Source organism: Artemia franciscana, chromosome 16 (assembly GCF_032884065.1).
Source record: "Artemia franciscana chromosome 16, ASM3288406v1, whole genome shotgun sequence".
NCBI lineage: Eukaryota > Metazoa > Arthropoda > Branchiopoda > Anostraca > Artemiidae > Artemia > Artemia franciscana.
In genome coordinates this window covers 32,006,649-32,018,670 of record NC_088878.1, presented here as the reverse complement: position 1 = coordinate 32,018,670, position 12,022 = coordinate 32,006,649, and the positions used below count along the sequence as shown (strand labels likewise).

Here is a 12,022-nt window from a genome sequence, read left to right as displayed (position 1 = left end):
CGTTTAGTTGGAATTGAAAAACCACAATACCATTCTCAAAGAATTTTTGGAACTTGATTCTCGTTTTTAACTAATGTCTTTATGTGGAATTAAGAAACCACACTATTATTCTCAAGGAATTTTAGGAACTTTATTCTCGTTATTAACTGGGTCGTTCAGGTGTAATTAAAAACCATCGTATCATTCTCAAGTAATTTTAGGGACTTGATTTTCGTTTTTAACTGAATCGTTTATTTGGAATTGAAAAACCACAGTACCATTCTCAAAGAATTTTGGAACTTGATTCTCGTTTTTAACTGAAGTGTTTATGTGGAATGAAAAAACCATACTATCATTCTCAATGAATTTTAGGAACTCGAATCTCGTTTTTAACTGAGTCTTTTAGGTGGAATTAAAAACCACAGTATCATTCTCAATGAATTTTAGGAACTTGATTCTTATTTTTAACTGAATCGTTTAGGTGGAATTAAAAAGCCAGAGTATCATTTTCAAGGAATGTTAGGAACTTGATTCTCGTTTAGGTGGAATTTATATCCATGGCAAATATAGAAACCATTTGGTCCAAAGTTTCAAACAGGGCTAAAAGCATTTTTGAACCTCACACCCAACTATCAATATTATTCTATACTCCTTTGGTCGAATCAACTTATTTACATTTTCTTTTCTTTCTTTCTTTTTTTTGGGGGGGGGGGGGGTAAGGGGGTTGTCTTTCGATATTTCCATGAAGGAGTTAGTTGCTTAGTTTAGCCACACAGACTCCCTAGAGCTTAATGGCTAACTTTTGTCACATATTTTGCTCATTATTTTTGTCTAATAGTAAGTTTGTTTCTATCTCTTTCTCTCTCTTTGTCCCTCTTTTTTTCTGCCTCTGTCTCTCTCTTCTGTGTCTGACCATTCCTTCGTGTCTTGAAAGCCTCAATTCACTACTCATATCTTCTCCACTTTACTAAGGTTCTAAGTTCTGTTTATTCTATTAATGAGCTTTGTTGGACACAGTTGACTTTTAGCTTTGACGAGTAGTTAATAGTAGTAGTAGTTGTCTAGTATAATAAATTCTTAAGGAATCGTAAAAAGTCAACCAATAATTTCTCACCTCTCTGATTCGGAATCATAGCATTGTGGAAAATGAGAAATCCACAGCTCGTGTATTTCTATTTAAATATCTATTTTATATTCTATTTTAATATCTATTAAATATTCTATTTTATTATATTTAAATATCGAATTTTAACTTAGTGATAGATATGAATACTGTTTTTGTTTTTATTAGGTCAAACTTCCCCCAAAAAGAGTTGGACATTCCCCAGATCTAATGTTGATTAGATAATGATTCTAATCAATCCCAGCTCACAAGAATCCAATTGAAATTTTCAGTTGCTCGTAACGTACCTAGCCGCCCTCGTGAGGCGTATTAATGAAAATTTTATCATGTTTCTCAACTCTTATTTCTGAACTACGCCTATTTTAGAGGATTTTGAACCCCTTTTCACTAAAAAATTCATTGACAGTTTAGACGAAAATAGCTCCATTTGAAAGGATGAAGGTTCAGTCCCTTCAAATTTGCAATTTAAAATTGAGTTTAATCATTTTAAATTTTCAAAACCACAAATGAAGAAAGACCTTTGGAAAGATTTAAATTCTTTTCTCATTGTCCTCAACTCGTTTCAGATTCTAAACCTCCATTTATTTCATAGATCTAATTTTTGGTTGTATGTCCCTGGAGAAGGGGAGTTATTTGAAAGACATTTTTGAAAGAGATTTCTCGCCCTAGTGATTTCCAAAAGGTCCAAAATTGAATTTTAGGAAATGTTATTGGATCTCCTTTTCTCTAGATATCTTTCTCTTGGGTTAGAAATTCCTAACAACATGATAGGCATAAACTTTGATTGAGATAAGTGGCTAAATATAATGATTCATTGTAACAGGTTTAAAAAAACTTACGACTTGAACGGTTATCCTTTGAGATAAGCATTTCGCCAGCTTAAAATGTAATACACAATGGTGTTGGGACGAAAAAACTCAATCAATTGTAAAAACAAAAATAAAAAAAAGACCAAGCTGCAGTGGAGTTTCTACATTAATTTGCTCTAAATCAGGACAACAAATTTTGAGAGGGTGTCATTGTCCTCCCTAGAATTTGAAAAATAATTTTTTTGGTATTTCTACTCAAAAACTCAAAGAAAAAATAAAACTACCCCCCCCCTAGATGTTGAAAATATTTTTTTGTCAAAAATTGAAAAAAACCTCGACCCCCCCCCTGACTCCCCAATATTTTTCTAAATTGGGTTCCTTATCTGCCATTAATAATTTTCAAATATGAAATTTCATAGACATGTAATAGGCCTACTTCACATGGTTTACAATCCTTTTTTACTTACTTATGAGTCTAAAATGTGTATGGTCATTTATCACGGTTTTACGCCATATTTCCAAACGTTCCGCTTTTTTAGATCTTATATTGAAACAAAGAAATATTTTTACCCTTGGTTTTCCATTTATTAACGATGCATTTAATTTAGTTACATACATAAATATTAAATTTGAATGAACATGATACTGAACGTGTAGTGAGCGGACTACTTTTGTCGGATGTGAATAATAGAGTTGGATTGGTGTTTACTATCTGTCAGATTAGTACTACTACTACTAGCAACTCACCACAGCAAAGCCACCTGAGGCCAACATAGCTAAGCACGCTCCTCCTCCGTCCCAATTTATTTAAAGCCCCCCTCTTTACACCCCTCCAGGAAGTTCCCATTTCTTTCTTTATTACATCCTTCTACTCCAGCCGTGGAAGACCTGGTTTTTGCTTAGTCAATATGGGTTGGCCGAAAAGCATAATCTTCGACAATCAGTCATCCTTTATTCGTAGAACGTGGCCTAGCCATCCCAACCATTCTCTCATTATAGCCCTAGAAATTGGGATCAAACCACACCTTTCGTACAGGCTACAGTATGAATTACGGTCAGTCAGCCGGGTACTCAGAACAGTCTATAGGCAATTTTTCTGGAAAACATCAAGCAAATCTTCATCCGCTTTTCGGAGCGTCCATGCTACAGACCCATATTTGACCACTGTCATCTCTGTAGCTTCTAATATTCTAATCTTGATTTTCAGTCTATTTTCGTATTCTTCTAAACTTATTTTTAACTGTGAAAAAACACCCTGAGCATTGACTATTCTAGTTTTAACATCTTCACTGCTCCAAACGTCTTTACTAATAATACTATCAGGGTAAGTGAAGCTGTCCACCTGATCAATCTTTTCGTTAATTAACATCACCTTTTTATCTCTACTTATTCCTAGCCTTTGTAGTATTGTTTTTGGGGAAGTATACAGACGTTTTCAGGGGAATTTTTTCTGGTGTTTGGGGGAAGGAGGGTTTGCGTGGGAGGATCTTTCCATGGAAGAAACTCTCATGGGGAAGGGACATTGCTATGAAGGGGGTACCAAATTTCCCAGTATTACTTAAAAAATGATCAAAAATTACATAAAAAACAAGTTTTTTCAAGGTAAGCAGTAACAGTAAAACCTAAACAGAACCTTTGTGGAAAACCTGGAAGAGCGAATCGAAAGACTTGAACTAAAGCTGGATGGATATGGCCGGAATACTCTGCTTCACAGTTCCAAGGAATAAGGCAGAAACCAGGAGTGAATCGGAAAACTACCGTGATTGGTGTGTTCAACCAAAATGTGGGTGTCAATGTATCGGAGAATGACATAGCACTTACTTACCAGTTCAATATAAACAATAAATTGCTATCACAGAATAGTTTTGAAAAAGTTCCTCCGGTTTTTGTCTAACTCCAACTCAAGATTTGGCTTACAAAACATACAAGACAAGGTCCAAATTGGTAAAAAACTGAAATCTACGTTTCGGAAGCTCTTACAAAACGTCGTCGTGACATTATAAATCTAGTATGGGACAGATTTGGCGTGAAATAATGTATGGTTTTGATTCTCATTATTGCGGCCAAATTCTCGTTAAGGTGCCTGGAGACCCTTCTTGACGTAATATCAGGTCTATTGCAGACTGTGTATGATCTTTCAATTTATCATTCTTTGTTTTTTTTGGTTTTGTGTGGTTTTTTTTTCATTTGCTGTGTTTTTTTTTAGTTAAAAGGATTGCATTTTTATAACGTTTTTCTCTTTTGGTTGGTTTCTTTTATTTTTCTTTACTTATTATATGTTCTTGTCAATTTTTATGCACTGATGCTATTTATTTTTTGTTCGTGTCTTCTTTCTTATGTTTTTACTAGAATTTTTTTTTAGCATCATCTATCCCTAATACTAAGTCCACGATTATCTCCTAGCTATCATGGCGTATTGAGACAAAGTTGAGCACTTGATTGAACTGGCTTGTAATCATACATTAAATGTATCTAATAATTCTGGTGGTTTTTCTGTCCTGACTCGTATTGGGCTTTTGGAAAAAGAACCGTTTAGATGAGGTATTGAATGAGGCAGAAAAAATTTAACGACGATCGGAGCAGCTTTCTTCATTCTTTTTCAGCAGTCCGACGATCGGACTTTCTTCATGCTGTGTAGTCGGATTATTCAATCGGAGACGGTATACAGTAATCAAATCAGAATATGAGAGGTCTGTCACAGACATTTTGCTATTTATAATTTGAAATATTGTAGAGCGAGTGTCTACATCTGGTAACTGCTTTACCCCATGAAATAAAAGACTATCAAGCAAGGACGCTTGATCACAATCATCAAGCTTTTTTTTCAATTCTACTTTTTTTCTAATCTCCTCCAAATTTTTAATTTGAGTTCTCAGACTACTTAGAGCCTGCTCAATTTTTGCAAGCTTCGGGTTAAACTCGAGGGTGACTGAATCATAAACCTGGCTGACTATCAGTTCAGTAGTCTCTTTTAGTGACCTTGGGTCATTGAACTTTTCAGTCACTTTATTTGTAATATTTTCCAGTAGATCACATTTTGTCTTCACCAGATGGGCTTCAGTTGCAACTAATTTGTTTTAAATTGGGGTGATACTTGAAGAAACTGAGTTAGACCCTAATTTATCACTTGCTTTCAGGGCTAAAAAAGTCTTAGAAAGAGTTTCATAAATCTCAGGGGTATTATCAAGTTCAACAATTGCTTTTTTAACAGAAGGCTTGGATGAATCTATCGTTTTGGGGTTGTTGTTTGAAGATTCGCATCTATTAACCTAAATTCATCGTGACTACCGTAACAAAAGACCAGATAAGTGGGCTTTCCGTGCGAATCCTTTCCTATTTGCATAATTCTCGCAGGCCATAGGGGGTAGTTTTTGAATTTAGCTAGCGCAACATCAAACTGCTTGAAACGCTGCATCATTAATAGTATCATATTTTTAGAAGTCAATAAACAGCAAAAAGACTTATCTTTAAGTGAGGGCTGAACCTCCCTATCGCATCTAGGTGGATTCCAATCCCCCTGTGTAAAGTCGACCTAAAAGACTTTCCTGCGTATCACTGAGCAGTGCACTTTCCCAAAGAGGGTCTACAATTTGCCAATTCCACAAACAAATAATCCTCCAAAAAATTTCAATTCCAATTTGCAAAACTTATTTCAGTAATTGCAAGTTATTTCGTAGCAGTACATTTTATTCTAGGCAGTAGCTAGCTCAGATCATGAACAATGTAAAAAGATAATCCGATTAGTTTGTATGTTGTAACCTTGAAAACTAGTTCAGTACTGAACTAGTAAGTGGGAAGTGAGATTATGCGGCAAGACGGTTATTTTGGGGTTGTTGATTAAAATGTGACCAAATTTAGATGTAGATTGTTTGAAGACCAAGTTGGGATCGGTGAGTTCTCAGTCACACAGTAGAATATTCATGGCTTTTGTTCGTCTATTTGTGAATTTAAATTTCTTCTTTGTGAGTCGCATGCATCCCCTTATGTAATCGGATTGTGTGAAACATTTTTAAATGATAATAATGATTCATTGGTTGACATTCCAGGTTATACGATTGAACGGTTAAGTAGGGCAAAAATGTCTAAAGGAGGTCCTGTTTTTTACATTGCTAATGGTTGTACATGTTCGGCTCGTAAAGATCTTTCTGTTAATTTTGATGGAGTATTTGAGTCGCTTTGTATTGAATTAATAATTAATCAGAAAACCATTCTATTTGCAGAGTTAATCCACCCCCCAATGGATCACTTAGCTCTTTTCTTGATATTCTTACGGGTGTATTGGAAAAAGTTCATAGTCTGAATTTTGATATAACATTTATGTATTATTTTAATATTGACCTAATGCATACAAATTCATTAATATCGATTGATTTTTTACCTGCTATGACTTCTTTTGGTTTATGGCTTTCTGTTTTGATTCCAACACGTATCACTCAGTCGTCCGCCACTTTAATTGATAGTATATTTTCCTCTTTTTCTTCTCAAAATAATGTTGTAATAATTTCGGACATATCAGACCATTTTCCTGTATGCTCTAAGTTTCTCAAAAAGGAAGAGCAGCTCTCGAACCTTGGGACAAAACAATCAGAAGTATCATTGGAATTTGTGGAAGATTTTAATATGCCTTTAAACGATGTGTTTGAATAATTTTATAGGGTGCTCAAGGACGCTTTCGTTGAGATGTGTCTACGTGACTTGAGGAAAAATGATTACAAGAGGTCAGCCCTATTGTGTCCGTGGATGACTCCTGCATTAGTGAGGTGTGCTAAGCGAAAAATTTAGCTTTGGAAAGTTTAAAAGAATCGTCATACACCTGAGCAGTAGCAACGTTTCAAAGTGTATCGAAATATATTTAGCAACACATAGGGTTAAAAAAGATTATTATCGTGAAAAAAATTCAGAGTACGGGAAAGATATAAAAAAAACATGGATGATTATAAATTCCGTTGTTAAGCCTGGTCATTCGCCTCCCTCATTACCAACGAAGCTCAAGCTAGACGGAAAGGATCTGAATCAAGATCTAATGGTGATTTTACTAGATATTTGGGTCCTTCTTGCCACAAATCTTTTGTGCTTGAACAAGTAATTGAACAGAAGTTTCTCGGATAGTTTCTAATTTACAGGGATCATCCTCTTCAGGGCCTAATTTAGTACCCAATCGAGTAGTCAAGTCTATTCTCCCAGCGATAGTGACTTCGCAAACAAAATTAATTAATAAGTCGTTTGAACGTGGAGTTTTCTCTCAGGTACTGAAGTCCGTGCATATAATCGTCATCCACAAATGCGGTAGTAAGAGTTACACTTCAAATTACCGGCCTATTTCCCTTCTTTTTTACATTTTCAAAGATTTTTGAAAAACCATTCCATTCTCATTTGGCACATTTCTTTGCAGCGAAGAAATTTTTTCACGAGCACCAGTTTGGGTTTTGTCCTGAGAATTTTACTGTACAGGTTTGGCCTTCTGAATTTTGTGAATAGTACTTTAGACTTGACGAAAATTTAAACAATGGGCCTTTTTTAATTAATTTAAATAAATTCCCCCGGGGTCAGTGAGGGATAAAGTCATCATCAAGGTTATAGTTATTAGGTTTTTTCAACTATGCTGAACAAAATTGCTATCTTAAATTTTGGTCGGGTGAATTCGGGGGGAAATGAGTCTAGAAAATGACCTAGTTGTCCACCAATTTTTTGGTCACTTAAAAAGGGCACTAGAACTTTGAATTTCCATTCAATTTAAATTGCACTAGAACTTTGAATTTCTCTTGCGATGTTCTATGGCCATTGGGTCGGTAAGTTCACCCCTGGGAAAAAAACAACAAAAGAAAACAAATAAACACGTATCCGTTATCTTCCTTCTAGCGAAAAATATAGAATTCCACATTTTTACAGATAGGAGCTTGAAACCTCTACAAACGGGTCCTATGATAGGCTGAATATCGTGGTGTCATTTTCATCTAGGGGATGTTTCCCCTTTTTTCAAAAATAAGGCAAATTTTCTCTGGCTTATAACTTTTTATTTGTAAGACTGAACTTGACTAAAAGAGCAAAGACTAAACTTATATATTTGAAATCAGCATACAAATTTAATTCTTCTTTGTATCTATTGGTATCAAAATTCTGTTTTCTAGAGTCTCGATTACTACCGAGCCGGGCTGCTCCTTACTTACAGTTCTTTACCACGAACTGATCGATAGAAAAATTCCACACTTGTACAGACATGAGCTTGAAACCTCTAAAAGAGGGTTTTCTGGTACGCTGATTCTGATGGTGTGACTTTCATTAAGATTCGTTTAATTTCAAAGGATGTTTTCCCCAATTTCACAAATCAGGTAAATTTTCTCAGGATAGTAACTTTTGATGGGTAACATTAAACTCGATCAATCTTATATATTCGGAATCAGCATAATAAGTTAAAGCTGATTCTTTTGATCTATCTATTGATATTGAAATTCCGTTTTTTAAAGTTTCGTTTACTATTGAGCCGAATCACTCCTTTGATAAAGTTCGTTACCACGAACTGTTTGATAATAAAAAAAATCAAAATCTTTGGAATTCTGTCATTCTTAAACCCCTAAGACCAAGAATACCCAATTTAATCTTTCTATCATTATAGCCCTCTAAAGTGGGACTGAACCATACTTTCGTACAATAGGCGGAACAAAAGATTTGGTTCGATTCCACTTTCTAGAACTAAAATAAAAAAAAAAGATTCTACTACAAACTAATATATTTTCTTCTATGCTTGCTCTTCGTTTAATCACTAATACAATGACCAAAATTCGATATATTTCTCTTAATTTAGTCGATATAAATTACACAAAGTTGTTATTAATTAAATCTCATTACAGGTCTTAAATCTGAACTCTTCTATGTTCAAGAAGGAGTAGTCAACGATTATGCTTTCAATTTTGTGGTCCCTATCCCAGCCCATATTTCTCATCTTCGATTCAGTTGGTATAGCCGTCCAGGCAAACAAGTAAGTTAGAATTTCAAAGATTTAGGCTATACATACTCGTAGCTTGTATACTCCGGAACCTCTGAGCCTTACTGTGAGTAAGGCATATTTATTTGGAAAAAATTATGCCAAAATTGGCCTAATAATCACCCTATGAAACAGCTCGAAAAGCCTGTATTTCTAATCTTTAATTCAGCTGGTGTAACCGTCCAGGTAAACAAGTAAGTTACAAATTCAAATATGTAGGCTACACATGCTCGTAGCTTGTATACTCCGGGATCACTAAGCCTTATTGCAAACTGGACATAATTTTTGGAAATATTTATGCAAAAATTGGACTAACAAGTAACCCCTCAAAGAGCTTAAAAAACTTTTATTTCTAATCATTAATTCAGTTGGTATAACGGTCCAGGTAAACAAGTAAGTTACAATTTCAAATATGTAGGCTACACATACTCGGTTCTTGTATATTCCGTAATCACTAAGCCTTACTGCAAACCGGACATACTTATTGGAAATAATCATGCAAAAATTGGCCGAATAAGTAACCCTTCAAATAGCTTAAAAAAGCCTCTATTTTTGATCTTTAGTTCAGCTGGTATAGTCGCCAAGGTAAACAAGTAAGTTACAATTTCAAATAGGTAGGCGGAACATGCTCGTAGCTTGTATACTCCAGACCCACTAAACCTTACCTCAAACTTGACATAATTTTTCGGAAATATTTATACCAAAATTTGCCTAATAAGCACCCCCTCAAAGAGCTTACGAAACTATGTATTTCTGATCTTTAATTCAGGTGGTATGGCCGACCAGGTAAACAATTAAGTTACATTTTCAGATATGTAAGCTACACATACTCGTAGCTTGTATGCTCCGGAACCACTAAGTCTAACTATAAACTGGGCATAATTTTTGGAAATGTTTATACAAAATTGGCCTTGTAAGCATCCCCTCCAACGGTTTAAAAAAGCCTGTATTTCTGCTCTTTAATTCAGTTGGTATAGCCGACCAGGCAAACAAGTAAATTACCATTTCAAAATTATAGGCTACACAACAGCCCGTATGCTCCAGGACCAGAAAATCTTACTGAAATTAGAGGGGAAACGTTTTTGAGAAATTTATGAAGATATAGCTTAATAAGGCTTCTAGAAAAAAATTTTTTTTGCTCGTTGAAGCCAGTGGTAAGGATCAAGGATGACTGCACAGATTCTGCTTCTTTGTCATCCATCTGGGGCAAAAAAAATCGGGTCTTCCCCGAATGAGTACAGGTAGAGGTCGTAGGAAAGAATTTAATACGTAAGGTAAATCTTTGTTAATGCAATAGTTAAGACAAAATTTACACTTTAGACAACAGAGGGCTGAGCTCGATGCGTCAGCTTAATACATTGAAAATTAAGAAATTAGAATATCAATGGGGATGAGAGATAAAGAGTGAAGCTTTACATAGATTTGGTTGAAGGAGGAAAGTGCACATGTGTAGACGGCCTGTTACAACAAGAAGTTGTTAGTAGTAGTTGTTGTAGCATTGATAGTAGTAAAAGTGAAAAATATGCTTTAGTGCTAATAACAAAAGCTGTCGAGTATAGCAGTCTTCCTCCAATGTAAAGTAATTTTTTGCTCGTTTTCCTTTTAATCTCTTTATCATCAACCATGATAGATTCTCTGTTTCTTTTTAGATTAAATCATCTCTAGTCTCGTATCTAAGATTTTTTTTATAATACGAATGAAGTTTCTTCGAAACTAATTTAAATTGCTCTACTTAAGGCCTTAGAGCCTAGATTGGAGATTTTTCTATATTTTTGCTTTTATGGCATATCTTGACAATTTTTTTTTTATTCAAAAAACATTTGAAAACAAGGGAAGAAAACCTCCAAGAGAGTTAGCCTCTCCCCTAGAAATATTTTGACATCAATAACTTCAACATGTTTTTATGAATGAAAGTTTTCAAGCCTGACTGGCCAGCCAAACAGTGACCATGGCTAGTTAGGATGTAGATGTCGTTACGAAGTTGGTTATCCTTGCAACTGAATATTCTCTTTATTTTAGTTTTAGAGGTGAATTTTTTCAAACAGGTGTTTGGTTTGGCTATGGGGGCATTCCTCTCTTTTGTTGGCAAATCTTTCCATGGACGCTATTGAAACCTCCGCTATATACAGTCCTAAGATCTCCCCTTGTTTCTGGGGCAGATTCATGGACGATGTTGTTTGCATTTGGAAACATGGCTTATTATTCCTTAGACCTTTCCCATAAACATTTAAATAGTTTTGATGAAAATATAAAATTTACAGTGGAGTTTGAAGAAAATGACCAACTACCTTTTCTTCATATCTTATTAATTAAAAGTGATTTCCATTTACTGTTCTCAATATATAGAAACCCCCCTAACACAGTGATAGGTATTTGAATTTTCATTCGTGCCAACCTATTTCAGTAAAACGAGGGGTTGTGATTCCACTGATGGATAGAGCTTTCAGAACTTGTTCCCAGGAGGCTTAGATTCTAAATTGTTGTGTTTGAGGGATATTTTATTTTGTAATAGCTACAAGATTAAATTCCTTGATAAAATAATAAAAAAAACGCGTTAAACATAACAAATGGGTTATTGGAGTTTGACTGTCTTCAGAATTAAATGTGTCAAAAAGTTTCTTTTATTTGCCTTATGTACCTATTTTGGGGGAGATGCTTAAACGAATTTTGCGTAAACATAAAATTGATACATGTTTCCGATCGGTGAGACCAGTAGGTAGTTTCGTTAATTTCGGGAAGGATTTAACCCGGTGAACTTTAGTTAGTGGGGTGCATAAAATTCCTTGTTCTCGTGGAAAGTTGTATATTCGTAGAACTCACCAACAAATTCTTGAAAGATTTATTAAGAACAACAACTCAATAGAATTAACTCGACAATTAAGCAAACTTCCTGGAACTTTTTTCCGGCTCTGTTTGAACATACGTTCTTTCATCCTTTTGTATAATTTGATGAGATCACGGCTGTTTCTAATGGCAGGGGTTTTTCTCAGTGGGCGAGGGAGGCCATAGAAATCAAAAATACATATGTTTGCTAATCTATCAATAAATAGAGACACGGGAAATTAAAATGTTGACCCAATTTACGATTGTCTTTTGAAAAATGAACCTATAGTCAATAAGGGAATTAAG

General features: G+C 34.9%; 1 protein-coding gene across 2 annotated transcripts in view; it reads left to right on the top strand.

Moving 5' to 3' along the window:
* LOC136037347 (tyrosine-protein kinase Drl-like) overlaps positions 1–12,022 on the top strand; it is a 227,572-nt gene that overhangs the window by 124,561 nt on the left and 90,989 nt on the right. For both annotated transcript variants that reach the window (XM_065720022.1, XM_065720021.1), the window contains one exon: positions 8,760–8,887. In XM_065720022.1, the coding sequence (XP_065576094.1) occupies positions 8,760–8,887 (128 nt within the window). The remainder of the gene's footprint in view (positions 1–8,759; positions 8,888–12,022) is intronic.